Genomic DNA, 20,327 nt, shown 5'->3' with positions numbered 1-20,327 from the left:
ATCTTTTATTTTATTTTTTCTACAAAATCATAAGTTAAAATATTGACATTGATTAATGGCTACAAGGATTAATAATAATAATAATAATAATAATCTTTAAATATTTAATTAATTAATAAATATATGATCTTTCTAATTAAAAAACAGTAGGAATGGCAGTTAGCAAAAGAAGGCGGATCCATCGAAGGGTTAACATTGGGCCGAACTGTGGAACCGTCGTTATACGGCCGGGGATATTCATAAAGCCTTTCGAAAATTCTTTTTTGTTCCATTAATACCCCGCTCAACTTTCTTAATATCGACTGAGTGCATTGCTAACATACGTCAGCCTTCATTTCTCAAGGCAAAAGAGGCAAGATGGCATCCACCGCGCGCTGACGAAAACCAGCTGAAAAGAAATCCTCTACAAATCTCTCTAAGAAGGAGGGGCATATTCGTAAAATAAAAAAACTCGAATTGCAAAAATGATATAATCCGTCTCCTCTCCTCTTTTCCTGGCAAATAAAAAATAAAAAATAAAAAATAATAAAACTAAATTCTTACTTCTTCACTTTGGTTTTTCTCTCTAGATCTCTCATGGCTTCCTGCTTCGCTCCCGTTTCCATCTCAGGTCTTTCAATTTTAACCATCTTTTTTTAAACATTTCTGACTGTAATTTTCATTTTTGCTTATGTTAATTTAAATTCTGATTTTTTTTTCTTTTAGTTCATTTCAATTACTGAACGCTACTGCTGCTCTCTCTCTTTTTTTCTCCTCATTTTAGTTGAATATTTGAATATGCCTTATGATTGTGCACCTCTTGGAGAATTATTTTAGATTAGCGAAAATGTTATATAGAAATCTTTTTGATGGAAAAATATATCTACAATATTTTCGGTTGAAAAAGTGAAGAATTTTTTTATTATAAATAAGTAAATGGTTGAAAAATGTATGATAGTTACATCTGAGAGTATAATCATCCTTTTTTTTTTGGATAAGTAAATACTTTTTCACATTTATACATTTATGAAGATAAATTTTTAATTCTTGGTTATTAAAAAAAGAAATATATATATTTTTTATTTTTGTCTAAGAGAGCTTTTCAAAAGCAAGTAGTAATCTAAATTATTGAGGCGATGTTTTGGATAAATGCATGCTGTGTTAGTGGATTAAAGTTCTTAAAGAAGGGACAAGACTAGAAATAGATGTGCTTCAAGTTTGTTTTTCTGATTCTGTGTGTTCCATTTAATTCGGTTCAAGTGATTGAGGTTTGAAAGAACATGCTTATGTATGTATGGGCGGTAGGTATAAATAACAGTGTTTGTCTTATTCTACGTGTTTTGTTCACTGCGAATGCAATTTTTAGGAATAGAAATATGTTTTCAATTTATGTTTGTTAAAATTGAAGCACTTACGATCCTCATTGTTATTAAATTTTTATCATTTTTGGTTTAAAAAGCCAAAGAGAAAGAAATAAGATTTAAGGATCCAAAATTCAAATGCCATTAATTATGAAAAATAACAGCCATGTTGCTAACATCCAAAAATTAACTAGGACACGTAAAATAGAGATAGAGCCTGGATGGAGTATTTTTACTAGTTCATGGTCCATTGGTTTTTTATTATATTGATTCATCTTGGCGCTTGTGATGGATTGCTATTAATGCTGACATATGGCAATGAAAATGATTTGTTATCGAGTTATTGTTCATGCTCAATATATTATGATTTTTTTCCTTGGTTTATAGGTGGTTCTCATCTCAAGGCACGTGAGGTTTGGTTCACTAAGTCCAGCACCTTTGGAAAAACACCAAGTTTGGCAGTTCGGAGGAAACCAATGCAATCCAACCGCCAGTTTTCAGTTTGTGCAGAGTATCGGTATGTTGTGCTGGATTCAGTCCATGTGAAATAAGCTTAGATGAACAGTTATATTTGTCATAAGAGTATGTTGACCACGAGTAAGCTGAACCCCTGATTATGAGTCATTGTTACTTGAGCCACATCTCTCTAAAGTTTTTGGTCATATGTTTGAACTAGTCTGCTCATATGCTTTGTTATAGGATGACACGTGCCAAATCCTTTGTCTTACTAAACCGCCTTGATGCAAAACCAGAATTCTGGAAAACATAATACCAAGGACATTATACACATTCGAGACAATTGTAGTAAATACTCAATATGAAATCTGAAATTCAATTGTCAAATGTCAGAAATCAAGTCTCGATATCAATATCCAAAAGCCTGGTGGTCATTACAACACTGTTTATAGTGCTTCTTTTGTCTCATTGTTGTACACATTTGGAAGAATGAAGTCAATAGAAACATATGCACCAAACAATATATTATCAGATTCTCGGCTACTAATACCCAATGATTATTAAGTTGTTTATTGGATGATTTATCTATTAATTAAGTTCTATTCGACTGAAAAAGATTGTAAATTGGATGCCGAAAAACTAATTTCCCCTCTCAATGCACAATTTAAAAGATTTAAAGTATAGAGCCATCTGAAGTCCTCCTTGGTATTTCTGTCATATTTTTTCTGAATGTTCTTAAAGCTGATTCTTTACCTGTACCCAAAAAAGAAAAAAAAAGAAAGCTGATTTTTTACTATTTCAGACATTGTGCTATGTTTAGATTTACTTGCTTTTGTTGATTTTCTTCAAGAGCAATGCTGCTTATTTTCTTCTCTATCCTTATCTTTTGTTCTTCACTCTGATATATACAGTGATGGCAGTAGGGGTGGGGGAGGTGATTTTGTTGCTGGTTTTCTTTTAGGAGGTGCTGTATTTGGAACTTTGGCATATATTTTTGCTCCACAGGTATTAATATTTGCTTTCAGCTTTATTAAATTTCCTGCAAATATTTTAAAAAATCCAGTTAATGTCCTGAACTTTTATGGGAAGTGTCCTTGCAGTAGTGCATGTGTGTTCTGGGGAAAAGAAATAATTATCACTTTCTATTAATATTTAAAGGGATGCCAGAAGAATTAATTTACATGGTTCATCTGTCTTTTAACTGAATGCTATTATATTGCTGCTTTACATTTTTTTCTTGCCCCGTCATAGTAGCCATAACTGGCTTCCCATATGTCACTCGTCATATTTTGCATGGAGGTGATGAAATATTATCTGCCGGTTATTTTGTGCCATGAATTGTCTCTTTTTGGCTATTTTTCATTTGAAATTTTGGTTATTCTGGTTGGATCCTGAATTCTTAGTTTGTTATTTTGATCCAGATTAGAAGATCCCTGCTAAATGAAGATGAATATGGATTCCGGAGGGCAAAGCGACCAATATACTATGATGAAGGTTTAGAGGTAATTAGGTTCTACGTTATATGCAGCTTTGTCCATTGATATATGCTATTATTATGTTATATTAGTTGAGAATTCGCTTATTGAAAGCAGAAGACTAGGCAGACCCTGAACGCAAAAATCAGCCAACTGAATTCTGCCATCGACAATGTATCCTCACGTTTGAGAGGTGGTAATAATTCACCTACTGTCCCGGTCGAGACTGACCCTGAAGTAGAAGCTACTATGTGAGACGTGTTTGTTGCTTAGTCGGCGCATGATGTTGAGTTTCAGCAACTGAAAGTTGTGCTTGTGCTTCTGTAATGAATTCTGAATTCACATAGACAGTGTTTGATAATTTTTATGCAGTTTTGATATTAATATCGGTTTTCTTGTTATCCCTATCAAAACTGGAGTGTAATACTTGAGAAAAATTTCCTGTGTTTTTTTCCCCTTACGAGAATGCGAATTGCAGCAGTGAATTGGGATTTTATGACCTCCTCTCTCTTTTCAGTATATAGGGTAGTTACATTTGAAGCTATCCATTTACCACACACAGAAATTAGTGATAGAACTTGCTCATTGTTGTGGGATGAACCCCAAATCTTTTCAGTTCCCAAAACTGGTGTAAAGCTTATAGTCATGATTTTCATTTTGGTAAAATATTTTTATTTTTTAAATTTTGATTGAAATTATACTAAAGTTTATTAATTTTTAAAATTTTATTTTACAAATTATTTTTTGTTGGATATTTAGGTCTAGTTATTAGTCAATTTTTAATGTTTTCGTTAATTGGATAATGTGATAAGAATAAAAAATAAGTTTATTTTTAATTAATTTTTAAAATTGTTATTATATGATTTTATTAATTTTTTTATTAATTAAAAATAAATCCTCTGTAGATGGGGAGTATTGGAGCTCCCCGCCCGTGGAAGCACTGGTCGGTGGTCCCTTTCTTGGAGAGTTGGAAGCGTCGATTGATGTTTTTTTTTTTAAAAAAAATATAATAATATTTTTAAAATTAATAAAAAAAGAAAAATTCTTTTAATTATTTTAATTTTTATTTACAGTGTTTGTATTTTTTAGAAAAGTGTATTTCAAAAATTAATAAACCCATTTCAAATTGAATTGAAATTTAAAAGACAAGAGTATTTTTTTTTTTTTAATTGAAAGAAGAGGATTCAAAATCTTATATTTAAATAGAAAAATTATACAATAATCAATGAATTAAATGCTGTTAACCCTTATTATAACGTTCTAAGCCAGGTAGATTACTAGGCAAAGATGAGTTGGCTGGGGCGAATGCAGTACCATGGACAAGATTTCCTTCGCAGAAATTTGTGCCATTGCCAGTATGAATCCTTTTGGGCCAGAAAATCATTCATTAGAATTGTAACAAAGCTGAAATGAGAGAGGGTTTAAGAAATAAGAAATTCTTTTTTTTTTTCAAAAAGAATAAAGGGCCCAACCGGGTTCGAACCGGTGACCTCTTGATCTGCAGTCAAATGCTCTACCACTGAGCTATGGACCCTCTTTGATTACTGTCAAGGATTATACTATTTAGTAATGTTAAGCCAATCTTGCACTGTTATGGCCTTTGATGGTGCACCTTACACAGTGAATGCTAGCCACTGTAAATTATTTTTCCCATTTTATAATATATGCTTCCCAATATTGATTACATAATGTTGCTATAACCTTACAAATATGTTGATTATATCACCAAAAAAAATAGACACCTCAAACAAATATTTAAAGTAAATTAATTAGAACAATATTTTTCTCTAATTTGCACTCTTCATACATAAATGTTAATCGAGTGAATGAAAACAGTATGGAGTATTGGATTTGAGAGAAATCTAAAAGAGATTTTTATTTTTGATGGTAAAAATTAAAAGAGAAAACTTAAACAGTTATAAGATGTAAATTAATTGTATTAGGCATTGCCTAATATAATAGGCTTAAGGCTCAAGGGTATAAGAACAGAGCAGACATGCTTAATTTGTTGCTTATATCAATCAAATCTTGACCAGAACCTTGACACAGTCTGGTTGCTTCAACAGCTCAAATGCCTTGTTTATATCTTCTAGTTGAACTTCATGAGTCAAGAGTTCATCAAGATGGATTTCCTGTGGAGAAAAGGAATATCAGTCCATCTTACTTTATGCTGCAATATCTTTGAAAGCAATCTACAGGTTGATTAATCTGCAAACTAGACAACATTAATTGAATCAGAGTAATACCTTATTTCTGCATTTTTCAAGAAGAATGGGAAGGTCAGATTTGGTTTTGATGCCTCCATAAACACACCCCTTTAAAGTTCTGCCACACAGAAGGGGTAGGAAATTTATCTGCAGGCTTTGATGATCTCCTGTGCCCATCAGAATGGTTTTTCCTGTTCCCTATCCACCACACAGTACATCAATATCTTGGAAAATATCAATCCATCAGCACAAAAATGGTCAATTTTCATGCAGACAGAAGTATGATTTAGAGCATAAAAATACAATGTGCATACTATTTTTGTGGATTCAATGGCTTCATTGACCAATGGTGCAACCCCAGAGCACTCAAAGCTATAATCCACACCCTTTCCATCAGTTAGGGCTCGAACTGATTCACAGATGGAATATTTATCTGAACCATCAAGGTTTATAAAATCTGTCATTCCATAAACATGTCCCTTCTCCTTTTTTCTTGGATTCTTGTCTATACCAATTATCTTAGTTGCACCTCGAATTCTAGCTCCCTCAACGACCTGAAAATTTAAGCACAAATTTCCTATTGTTTAATGTTCATGCATGTTCAGCTTCAGCGGTATCTCAACAACAATATATATTGAACCTTGAAGATTGAAATTCTGGGAATATGTAAATAAAGGCTGAAAATACATACCCCTAATCCAACGGTTCCAAGACCGAAAACAGCTACGCTTGAGCCCTCCTCAACCTTAGCATCTTTCCAAGCTGCCCCAAATCCAGTTGAATATCCACATGAAAGGAAGCTAGCATGCGAAGGAGCTATGCTCGGATGAATCTTAACGACATAATTCTCATTTATAACCATATATTCAGACCATGTGGCAAAGGAAAATGTGTGGTACAAACTTTGGCCTCTAATGGACATTCTTGAAGTGCCATCAAGCATTAGGCAGTTGAAGGGTTAACGGGTAAGTTAGGCATAAATTAGTCTTCTCGGATGTGCAATTCTCACATGTTTGACACTCTGCGACATAGGTTGGAATCACAATATCTCCCTGTTTTAGTCCATTGACTTGCTCACCAATGCTCTCCACCACCCTGCAGTGGCATAGGAAACATTTTGTAAAAGGTCATTGAACATTGCTAAATGGACTATGACAAGTATTTCACATGATGAAATCTCTCAGTCAAGGTTGTTCTCATTGATTGCAGTAGTCATATGACCAAGTAGGAAATACAAGCAGCGGACGTTACCCAACACCTTCATGCCCCATGACTCGAGGGAAGAGAGGCTGATAGAGGGAAAAAAAAAACTCATCAAGAAACAATATCAGATGACTGATTCAAGAAAAATGATGAGAATCAAATAGTATAATTGAAGTAAAATCAATTAGGAAAAGAATACTAACACTTGGGAATCCTCTGGTCGACAATATGTCAGTGTGACAAACACTGGCACATAGCATTTTAACTCGAACTTCAGATGATTTTGGTGCCTCTACTTGTATCTCTTCAATCTTCAATGGCTCCCCTTTTCCCCAACATACTATTGCTGCCGTGTTTCTCCAAAGGACGAGCATAAGAGATATCAGAGTTGCAAAAAATAGAAGAAAATAAGAGTAATCCCAACCTTCTGAATCTAATGAAAAACAATAACTTAAAACAGTTTTAATCAAAACAACTTTGGTAAATTCTAAGCTACCTTTGCATGTTATGACTTCTGAACTGCTGTTTGACATTGTTAGGCAATGGCTTTGCTGGTGTTAAACTTAACAATTGAACTGTGGCTTCAGAAGAGAAACTAACCAAAGTAAGAAGATTGTTGCTGAATCTCTATCTGCAAAATATATTCATATATGAACACATAAAGCAGGCTAAGCAGCAAGAAAAAGAAAAGGCCGGCTACCCTCTGATCATATCTGAAAAATAAAACCTGGTATCATATGTGGATTAAATATTGATGTATTTTCAAAATAAAAATTATCTTTTTATATGAAAAGTTGTAAATAAAAAATTATATTTTTTCATATGAAAAATTATGACTATTAAAAGTCACATCAATTAAAAAGTTATTTTACATAATATGAAATAGTATGATTATTGGCTTGTAGGTGATTTTTTATATGAAAAGTTATATTGTAAAGTGATATATTAAAAAAACACTTCTAAATCCAAAAATAAAGAGATAATTGAAAAATATCATTATTAAAAAATTTTGATATGAAAAGTTATATTTTTATATTATTACTTAAATGTTATGTCTTACGGATGATTGTCTTTTTATATAAAAAGTAATTGTTGAAATAATACTTATATCCAAGAATTATATATATCTAATTCAATCATTTTTGTAAGATAAATAAAATTAATTTTAAAACTAAACAGTTCTCATATCATTATACTAATTACCAGCTTTATCTTGACTAGTTTAGAATTGAAGTGCACACTACCGCCAAAATTTTCTAGCATAGGACTGCATACCAAACAAAATTCGGTATTCGTTTTAGGCTCTTAAGGTCCTAACTAATAAACCACTGAGTACTGCTTTAAACGTCTTGCTTTAGTGTGGATGGTAGTAACTTACTCAATGCTTTGTGATAAGACTTGTTTGGCCACCATTTTTTCTCTCGTTTTCTCTCATAGTCCTGCCTATGAGCAAATTTGTCTCGCAATTGAAAATTGTAGTCATCGTGACTTGCACCTGGCAAATGGCAATGATGTTGGTCTAAGTCTGATTGTTAAGATAACAGGATGATGTTGAAAATGACATCAATGGCAAGGATGATTATTGGACCATTGGTAAGTAGCCGGCATATTTGACAAAATAGCAACCAATAATTACTCGCAAAAACTTTTTCTCCTGTTTTGGTAAGTTCGCATTGCATGATTTACGTGTATGGTTGCAATGACTAATTAAGATGATACATAAATGCCTGACTCCCAGAAACTTTGCAGCATGATTCATGAGTGAGGTTCCTGTGAACCTTTTTCCTAACCTTAATTTTGCTGCTAGCTCCCAACTATTGGCATGGTCTTATATGACTTGTCAAAGTATTCCCCCTACTTTGTTGCAGTCTCTGTACGAATGGCTCTCAAAGTCAGTTTGTCAGTTCCCATAATTAACCTGGTGATTGGTGAAGCTTGGGTCCGCCAGCTTTTGCGCCTCGTTTATTGTCCTTGAGCTTTCACAATGTGAACCATCCCAAACTGACCTAAAACTAATAATATAAATGGTCCCAACAATAAACAACACTTAAATAATAATAATTATAATATGTTAGTCAAAATCAGACATCCGTAGTTTACTCTTTGTATAAAAATTCTTACCATAAAAAATTCTTATCCATATGATAAGAAGTAACTGGAGTTATATTCCAAACTGATTGCAAAATTGAGTCTCTCAACACAAGTTGACAAACCTAACATGGAAGTTGAGTTAGAAGGAATCATATCACAGATTGCTTCGCGGAAGATTCGTGAGACAGAATCACGAGGAAGATTAGATAGCACAGCTGTTCTAATCTTCGAAATGATAGAGCCTCTTCCCTTTTAAATTTCATATTCAGTTAGCTTTTTATTCCTTCACTGGCATTATAAACTGGGTTTCCATAGTACATCTTTACTTTGTTGCTTTATGGCTTTATTCTTTCGCTTGAATTGCACGTCAGTTGAGATTAACTTTTGATATAACATTTTATTTTATATTTTTAACCTTTACAAAATGTTACTCGTGTTATTATGTACAGTTAAAGAAATTCTCAACTTCACATCAAAGAATATTCTTCTCAACCTAATGTGAAAGAGAATAACATATTATTTATATGAACACCGCCTACTGAAGGAGCAAATTATAACCAAAGCTACCATCTGTAGTGTAAATGTTGAGTTCTACCAAAATATGAGTAATACAGTCAAATATTACAAGACAATTAAGCAAAAGTTGACATTGAGAAATCATTTATAAGGAAAAAAACAGTGAATGGCATATTCTCATTTATGATGCATTACAAGTTTCATTGGCGTAATCCTCAACGGTGCAAGTTGTAACACCTTTATTAAATGTGAATTAAAACTTAGAATATAAGTGTATTTGTCACTCGTATAAATCAAATCTTGATCAAAACCTTGACACAATCTGGTTGCTTCAACAACTCAAATACTTTGTTTGCTTCTTCCAGCTGAATTTCATGAGTCAATAGTTCGCCAAGCTGTATTTCCTGTGAAGAAACAGGACCATCATTTTTGTAAGGAACTCCACTCAATCAAATTATTTAAAAAAAAAAAATTATGATAGACAATATATTGACCCCACTAAATAGAAGTGATCCTGCCAAAAAAAAAAAATTAGTCCATTGAGGCGCTCACCCTATTTTTACATTTTTCATATATAATTGGAAGGTCAGATTTGCCTTTGAGCCCTCCAAAAATCGACCCCTTCAAAGTTCTGCCAAGGAGAATGCCTAACAAATTTATGTTTACACTTGAATGTTTTCCTGCTCCAATCTGGATGATCTTTCCTGCTCCCTGACCACCACAAAGTAAATCAAAATTTTATGTCTTCACTGACACATCTCGATCAATAATTAAAAACTTGAAATTCCAATTTAGAAATTTTTAATTTAAATTGGGTACCAGTTTTGTGGCTTCAATGGCTTCATTGATGAGGGGTGGAACCCCAGTGCATTCAAAGCTGTAGTCCACACCCATTCCACCAGTTAAATCTTTGACCAATTCGGCAATACATCTATCAGAGTCATCGGGGTTTATGAAATCTGTCATCCCAAAAGCTCGTCCCTTTGCTTCTTTTCTTGGGTTCTTGTCTATGCCAATTACTTTAGTGGCACCTTGGCTTTTGGCTCCCTTGACCGCCTGCAAATTAAATATATTCATCTATCTATCAACGACAAACTGATTTCAAACTCTTCAAGATATTTCCTAGACCATTTGTAGATCCAAATTTGATAGCTATGATTTAGAAAGAAAAAAAAACATAAAATAGCGTAAAAGGGTAAAAGCAACATACGCCTAATCCAACCGCTCCAAGACCAAAAACAGCCACAGTTGAGCCCTTTTCAACCTTAGCCTCCTTCCAAGCTGCCCCATATCCGGTTGAAAATCCACATGAAAGGAAGCTAGCATCCGATGGTGGTATGCTGGGGTCAATCTTGAGGACAAAGTTGGCATTGATAACCATGTATTCAGACCATGTGGAGCATGAAAATGCATGGTAGGCAGTTTGGCCTCCAATGGACAATCTCGAAGTACCGTCCAGCATTAAGCCATTGTAGCTTAAAGGGTATTTTAAGCATAAATTTGTCTTTTCAGACATACAGTTCTCACATGTTTTACACTCTGCAACATAGGCTGGTATCACGATGTCTCCTTCATTTAGCCCACTCACGTCATTCCCAATGCTCTCCACCACCCTGCAATAATTGTTGCCAGGCTGTGTTACTTTGAAATTATCGGTAATGGCTACTAAGCAGTATATCAAATATTTGTATGTAAACCTTCACATATGCCATGAATTTGAGGAAAAGAAAGCTGAAATATGGGAAAAAAAGTCTGTATGTATGAACCTGGAAAAGACTTACCCGACGCCTTCATGCCCCATAACACGAGGATAAGAAGGCTGAAAGGATGGACAAAATACTTAAGATCAATTAATATCTGACTAACCCAAAAATAAAAAACTGTGAGGAATCAGTATTAGATTGAATAACAATGATGAAGAGAAGAAGTACTGACAATTGGGAATCCACTGGCGAACAATATATCTGTATGACAAACACTGGCATATAGCATTTTAACTCGAACTTCGAATGATTTTGGTGGTTCAACTTGTATCTCTTCCACCTTCAACGGCTCATCCTTTCCCCAACTTACTATGGCTGCCACACGTTATTTCAAAGCAAAAGCATCGGAATTGAGATTGAGAGACATATTAATGAAACTGATTAAATTCCCAGACATATTAATGTATGTATGTGCGTGTTTCTGCTCAGTAGAACCAATTAAGAGAGAGTTTACCTTTGCATGTTAGGACGTGGGGGTTGGCGTTGGACATTGTTGGAGGCAAAGACCTTGGAGGGATCAAAGCAGCTTAAGAATTGAATTTTTGTTTGAGGAGAGATTGCAAGGAACCGTGGATGTGAGCTATGATATTTATAACAAGTCTGGTCAAACATTGTGAACGTGTGGCGCTAGCTGTCCAGCTTATCTGCAAAATAAATGCCATTGCATACGACAACATGAAAGGTATTCCAACAAATTGGTTGCCAAAATCAAATAATTGTTCTCAATTTGATATAGCAGGTTCTTTTTGGAATTTCCCATTACTTATTGTTTAGTGTGCAGAATTAGATGTGAGATAGATTTACATTTTGTATATATTATAATTTTTTAATATTTAAAAATTTATTAATTGATACACAATTTCCTATTTAAGGATTATGGTTCAAATTTCCCTTTTCTCAATTAAAAAAAAATTCAACTCTTTGTAATTTTTTTAAAACTACGTATCTAAAACTAGAATCATATATATATGTGTTAGGAAATATAATTTGAAAGAACAATTATAAAAGAAAATATTTAAAGAGTAGAAAGATCTTATTTGAGAATGTGTATTTACAAATGAACTGAAAGGCCTATTGATTTGAATGAATTAACTATTAATCTTCATTTGATTTAATCTACATGTAAATCTTTTTTCTTTTAAAAAAAAATTACAATAATTTCATTGACTAAATAGGATAAACCTTTTACAAAAGGAGACAGAGTATTCTAACTAAGTTAATCTTAATATTCTGTTATAGGCCTGTCTGACAAAAAGATAGCCAAACGCATCAAAAAATCACTATACAACATTCACATGAGCCCATTCATTCTCAGCAATACATCCCACCAGCTCCATTTGTATGCTTCTTGTTCTTCCAAATCTTTACTTTCTAAAGTATCAGCCTCAGACACAGTATTCAACCCACAGCAAGAGGCCAGTTGCTCATGAATTCATAACCCACCTACGACTACTTTTTGAGGTACTTCACTTATCCAAGGAAGGAACTTACCAAGATAACACAACATAACAACCATTAAGAAGAAAAAGAAAAACCGGGTGCTCTTTGTCAATCACAAGCGTCTAATGACTAAAGGAAAAGTTGCGTTAGATCATTCATTTTATCCACTCTCAATTTGGTGAGGTTGTCCACCATAACATTACCAGACCTTCGGATATACCGAATCTACCAACCAACCATTTTGGTTTTAAGTGATGTGTGATTTGTAAAATCAGTTGCAGTAGCTTTCATGGAGCTATCTGCAATTTGGTCATCCAAGTAATTGCATTCCTAGAATCACATTCAATAATAATACCACTAATATTAGGCCAAGAGGAAGTTGCAAAAATGACCATAGCCTTATGAATAGCCATGACTTCCGCAAGGTTGGCGTAATCCCAATCGAATTGACCTCTCCCATGTCATTCCGTAACACCCTTTCAATCCCTAGATAGCTAGAGCATCCTCTAGTAGTCCCTTCTATGTTGAACTTGAGCCATCTTTTAGGCTGTCTTTCCCACAAAACAAATCCTTTATTCAACTTTCTCAAGGCTGCCTCACATACCACTTGAGGGGCGGCGATAATGCCTGTGACGGATCCATTTTTGCTTGGCCACTTAGATTTGACCCACCACGTAATTATCAACTTAATAATGTTAAAAATTGATGTAGCAGACTATTTCATTTCTATAAAGCCAAATAGACCAAACGATAGTGAAAAATGACATTCTCCACACTTTCCTTTTAGTCATTTCCACACTATAAGAGTTCCACGCCATAAAAAAAAGACACAGCATCCCCTAGCATGTAGCCAATGATTCCCCACTCCTCACATCATTTATTCCACATCCTTCAAGACTCCATACAAGTAAAGAATAGATGGTTAACCAACTCCATTTCCTTTTTGCAAAGAACACATGTGGCCTCTTCTCTGAGCATAAGGTTCGTTTTAAATAGTTTTTCTTTAATAGTCACTTAACCTTTGATAGCTTGCCACACGAAGACCTCAAACTTTAAAAGAGCCAAACCAACTCATACATGCTTCCATAAATCCATAACCACCACTTCACTATTACATAGCACTCTTTTATCTCATACATGCTTCCATAAATCCATAACCACCACTTCACTATTACATAGCACTCTTTTATTGAAGGAACTTAAGGAATACTGCTCGTTTAGAGTAAATTTCCAAATCAACTTGTCATTGATGTCATGAGCAAGATAACAATCTCTCAAAAAAGCTCTAGATTGCTCCCATGTCTCAATTTCCCAATCGAAGACTTTTCTCTTAAGCTCCACATTCCATTTCTGGTCATTAAATGTATCCATCCAATCCATTTCTGGTCATTAAATGTATCCATCCAATTATGGTGAGTAAAGGTAGTCATTAAATGTATCCATCCAATTATGGTGAGTAAAGGTATTCATTTAACTCTCTGGTGGGTAAAAGTATCTATCAACTTTTGATAGATAAAAGTATCCATCCACCTTCATCCACTTCTAGTAGGTAAAGGTATCCATCATCTTTTTGGTTGGTAAAAGTACCCTTTACAAGTGAAGGTATCCATCCACCTTTATAATGGGTAAAGGTCTCTATCCACCTCTCTGGTGGATAAAAAAGTTATTCATTCACTTTTGATGAGTAAAGTTATTCATTCACTTTTGATGAGTAAAGTTATTCATTCACTTTTGATGAGTAAAGTTATTCATTCACTTTTGATGAGTAAAGTTATTCATTCACTTTTGATGAGTAAAGTTATTCATTCACTTTTTGATGAGTAAAGTTATTCATTCACTTTTTGATGAGTAAAGTTATTCATTCACTTTTTGATGAGTAAAGTTATTCATTCACTTTTTGATGAGTAAAGTTATTCATTCACTTTTGATGAGTAAAGGTATTCTTAAAACAGTTATTAGTGAAACCACCATGATTGTGATTATTATGATGACCTTTTACACATCTACAACTATAATTATTAAATTATGTTGCATTTACTTCAGAAAATAGAAGAAATTCATGATTTTTCACTAGTAGTTGGTTATTTTGCTCAATTATAAAAAAAATCTAAAGCATAATATTTTTCACCTGTTATAAAAATAAATATTATACCAAGTCAATTTCATATGTTCAATGCAAAATATATTATGCAAAATCTCATAGTATCAAAAATAGATTTATATATGTTGAGCAAAATTATACTCAGAATTCAACCAAAAAATCATATATTAAGAAAATCATATTCCAAAACTATAACAAAGATATCATATATAATTATATATATTTTCATGCTCAACCCTATTTAATAAATCAAGGAACAAAATTTGATACAAACTATATGATAACAAAATTCACATTGAGACTAATATTGAGAGAATAAAATCATCAAAAAGTTATCAAGTCACTTTCCTGATTTGTTAAAACCAAAAATTAAAAACCAACTATTGAACTCTTTTTGAAGTCTAGAGGTAATGAAAACTAAAAAAACCAAAACTTAAGAGATGATAAAAACTAAATAATACTAAAACTTAAGAGATTAGAGAATCGTACTGATAACGTCTTATAAAATATAACTTGAAAGAATAATTGCGAGAAGGAATATTTAGAGGAAGTAGGAATATTTTATTCGAGAGAGTGTATTTTTAAATGAAGTGAAAGGTTTATTTATAGGCTAATAACCTTTATCAAGATAGAATTTATAAAATAAAGATAATTACTAAGAGATTTGATTTGGATGGATAAAAATATTAATCTTAATCTAATCTAATCTAATCTACATGTAAGTCAAGATATACATAATCAAATATAAAAGTTTAAATCAATTTACACTCTTGTGTCTAGCCTTTTAGACTATTTGACGGATCTAAACTATATAATCTAAAATCTTGAATAGTGACATAATAAACATAATAAATGATACATTTATGAACAGCAGTTATGTGAGTTTATGACATCTACACCATAATTGTGGTTTTTATTTTTTAAAAAGAATAAAACTATAAGCTGAATTAAAGTTGAGATCAAGGTATTACAAAGAGGTAGTCCAAGAGTTAAAATTTAAAATATAAATTTTAAGACAAGCCAGATGAGTTTTGCAAAATTAAAGAATATTATTTACTTATTTTTATTGTGTCATCCTTTATTATATGTGTAATTAAACAAAAATGATTCTTGTATGGTTAAATCTATACGGAAGGCTGCAGGCAACCATTTTTGAATTCAAATAAAGTGTAGAAACAATAAATTATTTCATGCTGTGAAAATTGAATAAAAGGCAATTTGCAACAAAAGTTGACTTCAGATTCCAATTTTCAAAAAAAAGGGTCAAATCAAAACGGTGGCTGTACAGCTCTGGCAATAATAAGAAAAGGAGAGTAACGGCCAGCATTGAAACCTAGACTTTTGCTTATTAGATAATAGCAATAAACTATACTGTGAAAAAGAAAGAACGAATCATAAGAACGAGCATATCATATGTAGAATATATAAATTATGATAATGATCCGCTAACATCCACAAAAATAATTATAGATATGTGCTCACAGCTAATAGAATATATGTCTTTTGTTTCCTTGTGATGGAATTCAACACTCTGACCCTGTCATAGACCAGGTCTAGAGCCTACCGTGGGTCGTCACCTGAGTGCGCCCAGCTGAGCCTCAGCACAAAACCTCCCTGAAAGTTGCAAGATCTGCACCCTGGTCAGCAAACCCTTGCTCTCCCGTAACCCCTATTTCCATCTGAGCATGTATCCTTGCCATACAAAAGAAACATCCATCCAAGACCATTTCTCATGAATCTCAGTAATCAATTTCACATCCATACAAATAAAAACTAAAAACGGCATAGTATGAAAAATAATCCGTTTCATCACAAGGCGCTTAGTACTGATATTAGAAGACACAAGTTCTAGGTAATGCTCCCGGCTTTCACTTCATTTCTTTTTGATAATAGATGATACAACTATAATCTGAATTGTCTATATCGGCACAAGACTGTTTAACTTATATGTATCTGCATTGCAGATAGTGTCGGTGAAATACAAAATTTACCAACTACTCAATTGTTTCTGGATTTTCGAATTATTAGAAGATTTACCCCCTTTGTCTTTATAAGAATTTCTAGAGGCAACACTCTTCCGTCCTCTACGTGCTGCAGCCATTGTGCGTCGTCTCTGCTTGGCCAAGCTCTTCATGAGTTCAGCATCGTTTTCATCAGCATTCTGATTATCTTCCTCCTGAAAGAACGAAACTAACATCAGAAATCCCTTAACAAAAAAAAGCCAACATCAAGAATCATATTTTAATTTAATGATGAATGAGGCAAGAAAATCATTTGAGACGTGAGAATTAACAAAATAGTTTTCAGTCCCACCCTGCATTTCTCTCTTCTCCAAACTAGAGAGAACTTTCTGTTTAGTCCAAAAGAACAGAAAATATAAAGTAAAAAAACAGTAAGGTTTTAGCCTTTTTACCAATGATTTGAACATTCACAAAAAGCCTGAGACCTATTTATGCTGCTTTCAGGAGGATCCTTAAGTTTATTAAGCACAATCAACTAGGATATAGACTACTCTATAAACATGTCAATTAATAAAAGAAAAAAGTGACAAGTAATTCCATGCCTCTATACAGAAGTGCAGGTTATATCTTCTTTAAACTTTGAGTAAAATAGGTTGGAGGAAAGACAAGTAATAACACACCTCATTGCTTGAATTTTGACTTTCAGGATTACCGGTTAGACCTGCTTCAGGGCTATGCTGGTTTTCATCTCCTTGCTCTTCCTCATTACAGCTTGAAGTTGGCTCTTTCTGAATGATTTTTCAACAGAACATAAGATCTTCATCATCCGCAAACACACACACATACAGAGTAATATCTAACAGAAAAGGAAAGATCCACATGCATGCACAAATTTCTTCAGTTTGCATAAAACAGAAGAGATAAAATTAAGTGTTTTATCCAATTCCTAAACATGCATGCACACCCACAAAACCAAGAGTGAAGACCTGGAACATTTATCTAAGCCAAAACTTTTGTCTCCCCCGTAGCTCAGTTCCCTCAATTCATTCCCAGTTGGACTACAACTGTTATACCTATTATTTGATATTTGTTAATGCACCAATCTTATTTCATTGATCGTTGCTTTGATAACAGCGAACCATAAAGCAATTATGAATTAGATCACTTCAACCACAACACAAGATCAACTAGAAGAACACACCTGATCCAAGTGCAAAGAATCAAAACCCTTTATGTTGGTTTGACATAACCCAGATTCATGTTCATCGTCAGAAACATCATCCCCTGCATCACCTTCAATGAACTGCATAAAATATCATTAACTGCAATCATTAAGTATGATATGATATATCCATTTTTTTCCTCTTATTTGAAAGAAGACTGCCCTATTTATGCTGCAAAAGCTCAAAGTCTCCACCTAGTTTCCAAAATTGGAGATGCAAGTCTAAAGGAAGAAGATTCTGAATCTATGATGAATGTCTAGAATAATAATTTAAAAACATATATAAATAAGAAACAGAGCAAAGCCAATTATTGAAAAGCATGCTTCACCATACTTTCTCAATGTCATCCTGATCCTTTCTTGTGAATCCACTGGCAGCAAGTTCCTTGTCGAGAAAACCAGCAGTTTTGGTTATTGAAGAAAAGGAAGGCCTGCTGCTTTCATCCTCATCTACCTCTGAACCATCAATATCATCAGACTGTTCTTCAAAGGACATGTTGAACCTAGATAAGACATTGCGAAAAGATCATGTTTACAAGGATTGCAGTAGCTAAAGAGAAAGAAGAAAAATAAAGAATAGCCCCCATCAACTGCAGTAAAACACAGGGACCATCATACACCAAACAAAATGAGAGTAGACGCACTGTTGTTGATATTTTATTGCTTTGGACTAGAAAGTAGCAATTTATAAACACAAACAGAATTACACAATCATTATGAGTAGTAGGTTTCTTAGTCCTTATCAGTAAGCTGAGTGCATAAGACAGATACTTCATACTTAACACTTCAATTAAAGCATGACTGTGCTACTGACTTATATGTATCTTTTTCTTTCTCTGGTATCTACAGTTCATAAAGTGAATACTATTTTGAATGGCACTTTCCTGTAGGGTTAGTTAAAAGTATGTAACATGCACTTTAAAACTTCAACAGTCACCTTGAGCAATTGGTTGACAAAGACATTTTGGTTAACAAGATTTTGCCTAGTACTACCAATTTCTATTAGAAAAACATTTACTGACCTTTTGCCAAAAAACTTAAAGATGCATTCAATATCACGATCAAAGTACCTGAAAAATAGAAAGTATTAATAGGAATCTAATGTCTGATTCAAAGAAGCAGAAAGAGAACAAAAACTAGGAATAGCTTCAGAGAAGACAGTGCACATACATCTGTGCATTACGGTGTGACACAGATACCATTTGGGGAAAATCAATCATTGTCACCTTTTCATCATCATCAATCTACAAAGAAAACAGATTCCAAGTAGAAATTAAATAATTCTAACAGAAAACTGGAACCTAAAGCTCACACAGGTATCCTTCTATTAACAAAAAAAAAATAATTGACATACATTTAACTACACGATCGTACTAAAGTTGTAAGCTAACAAGAAAACAACTAAAACTACAAAGATGGGTCATGGGAGACCAAATAGGGTGCCTCAAATGCATACCATAATGTTAAACTCATTGAAGTCACAGTGAATGAGGCCATGTTCTGCCAGACGAACAATAAGGCCAATGATTGTATCAAAAACTGTCTCTGGGTTTTGCAACTGCTTCACCTGTACACTGCATTAGGCAAAAGAAACTAATAATGCAAACCATCTCAGCCATACCAACCTAACTCAAATAGACAGTGCAAAGGGTACTGGAGAACTAAAGAGAGAAACTAGAAAAGAAAACGGGAGGGGCAAAATAATAGTTATCAACACATGATGAAGATAAACATAGGGTTATCATACAATGCTAACAGCAACCAAGTAGCATTAAGAGTATGTCACCAATAATATTGATTTATTGTCACAACCATGAAATCTTTTAGACTCATTCTCTGAGAAAAAATGAAGGATTTACAGTTCAAGGAGCAAAAAAATATAAATTCCAACTATCAATTTTGTTCATTCATTAAAATGATTGAACACAAAAGCCACTTGACCTTCATGCGGCTAAATGCAATGCAAACAAATCCAGTGAATTAAAGAGAAACTCTTACAGTGGATAACCTTGGATAAGTGACATAACTACACAATGCCGATTACAGTCCACGGCATTTGGTACAGGAAAACCATGCTCTTCCAGTGCCTGCATAATGAAATCACAAAATATAAGGCCAATCCTGACCACTTCAAGAAAGAACCAAAGCAAATAAACAGAAAATATAAAGAGAACCTTCATAAATGCAAATTCCTTGAGTGCAGCTAAGCGGGACAAATAGAGCCAGTTATAACTACTGCGATGCCTCAAGTAATCACGCTTAGATTTGACAGCCCTAAAGGAAGTTCTACCGAGTCTATGCAACTTCATTGCCATGACAGTACCATCTTCGCGGGCAACCTCAAATATATCTTGAACAAGCAAAAAATGAGACAATTTTAGTAACAGTTAGGAAATAGTAGATTACATAAACTGATAGGTCTAGATAGAAAGAGTTACCGGACTCTTTGCCAACCCCAATTTGACGACCAACTGCAGTGAAAACTCCGCGGTTGACCATGGTTTTAATGGCAAGGAAATCATAGCCAAGGTACGTAAGACGAAAACCATCAT

At 33.7% G+C, this 20,327-nt stretch overlaps 4 protein-coding genes and 1 non-coding gene across 8 annotated transcripts in view; 1 reads left to right on the top strand and 4 right to left on the bottom strand.

Annotated features, from left to right (window-relative positions):
• Nucleotides 1-357: 357 nt before the first annotated feature.
• On the top strand, nucleotides 358-3,775 carry LOC110415373 (Low-density receptor-like protein). The gene is made up of 5 exons (XM_021427002.1): nucleotides 358-610; nucleotides 1,728-1,857; nucleotides 2,708-2,801; nucleotides 3,218-3,298; nucleotides 3,389-3,775. The coding sequence occupies exons 1-5, from the start codon at nucleotides 577-579 to the stop codon at nucleotides 3,524-3,526; spliced, it is 477 nt and encodes a 158-aa protein (XP_021282677.1). The 5' UTR covers nucleotides 358-576; the 3' UTR covers nucleotides 3,527-3,775.
• A 958-nt stretch (nucleotides 3,776-4,733) lies between these two features.
• On the bottom strand, nucleotides 4,734-4,805 carry TRNAC-GCA (transfer RNA cysteine (anticodon GCA)). The gene has a single exon. It is a non-coding gene; the product is annotated as a tRNA-Cys (tRNA).
• A 208-nt stretch (nucleotides 4,806-5,013) lies between these two features.
• Nucleotides 5,014-7,406, bottom strand: LOC110415735 (8-hydroxygeraniol oxidoreductase-like). Its single transcript, XM_021427438.2, is given in 8 exon segments — nucleotides 5,014-5,403; nucleotides 5,518-5,676; nucleotides 5,793-6,032; nucleotides 6,170-6,433; nucleotides 6,435-6,573; nucleotides 6,730-6,767; nucleotides 6,885-7,027; nucleotides 7,178-7,406. Coding segments are annotated over 8 exon segments (1,131 nt in total). The 5' UTR covers nucleotides 7,215-7,406; the 3' UTR covers nucleotides 5,014-5,292.
• Nucleotides 7,407-9,432: 2,026 nt separating this feature from the next.
• On the bottom strand, nucleotides 9,433-11,666 carry LOC110415736 (8-hydroxygeraniol oxidoreductase-like). The gene is made up of 7 exons (XM_021427439.2): nucleotides 11,506-11,666; nucleotides 11,224-11,366; nucleotides 11,070-11,107; nucleotides 10,499-10,901; nucleotides 10,108-10,344; nucleotides 9,841-9,999; nucleotides 9,433-9,692 (listed from the first exon to the last, which is right to left on the bottom strand). The coding sequence occupies exons 1-7, from the start codon at nucleotides 11,540-11,542 to the stop codon at nucleotides 9,582-9,584; spliced, it is 1,128 nt and encodes a 375-aa protein (XP_021283114.1). The 5' UTR covers nucleotides 11,543-11,666; the 3' UTR covers nucleotides 9,433-9,581.
• A 4,343-nt stretch (nucleotides 11,667-16,009) lies between these two features.
• LOC110415092 (protein serine/threonine kinase) overlaps nucleotides 16,010-20,327 on the bottom strand; it is a 6,744-nt gene continuing 2,426 nt past the window's right edge. For 3 of the 4 annotated variants that reach the window (XM_021426582.1, XM_021426580.1, XM_021426579.1), the window contains exons 5-14: nucleotides 20,214-20,327; nucleotides 19,950-20,125; nucleotides 19,774-19,862; nucleotides 19,232-19,349; nucleotides 18,946-19,019; nucleotides 18,798-18,845; nucleotides 18,110-18,278; nucleotides 17,755-17,856; nucleotides 17,234-17,341; nucleotides 16,350-16,768 (exon numbers count right to left, since the gene is read on the bottom strand). In XM_021426582.1, the coding sequence (XP_021282257.1) occupies nucleotides 16,580-16,768; nucleotides 17,234-17,341; nucleotides 17,755-17,856; nucleotides 18,110-18,278; nucleotides 18,798-18,845; nucleotides 18,946-19,019; nucleotides 19,232-19,349; nucleotides 19,774-19,862; nucleotides 19,950-20,125; nucleotides 20,214-20,327 (1,187 nt within the window). In that variant the 3' untranslated portion in view covers nucleotides 16,350-16,579. Of the gene's footprint in view, nucleotides 16,285-16,349; nucleotides 16,769-17,233; nucleotides 17,342-17,754; nucleotides 17,857-18,109; nucleotides 18,279-18,797; nucleotides 18,846-18,945; nucleotides 19,020-19,231; nucleotides 19,350-19,773; nucleotides 19,863-19,949; nucleotides 20,126-20,213 lie in introns of those variants that run through there. The other variant, XM_021426583.2, reaches the window with a different exon arrangement.

Source organism: Theobroma umbraticum, unplaced genomic scaffold, assembly GCF_002168275.2.
Source record: "Theobroma umbraticum cultivar Fairchild unplaced genomic scaffold, ASM216827v3 scaffold_147.0, whole genome shotgun sequence".
NCBI classification, from domain to species: domain Eukaryota; kingdom Viridiplantae; phylum Streptophyta; class Magnoliopsida; order Malvales; family Malvaceae; genus Theobroma; species Theobroma umbraticum.
This window is presented reverse-complemented; position numbering and strand designations above follow the sequence as displayed.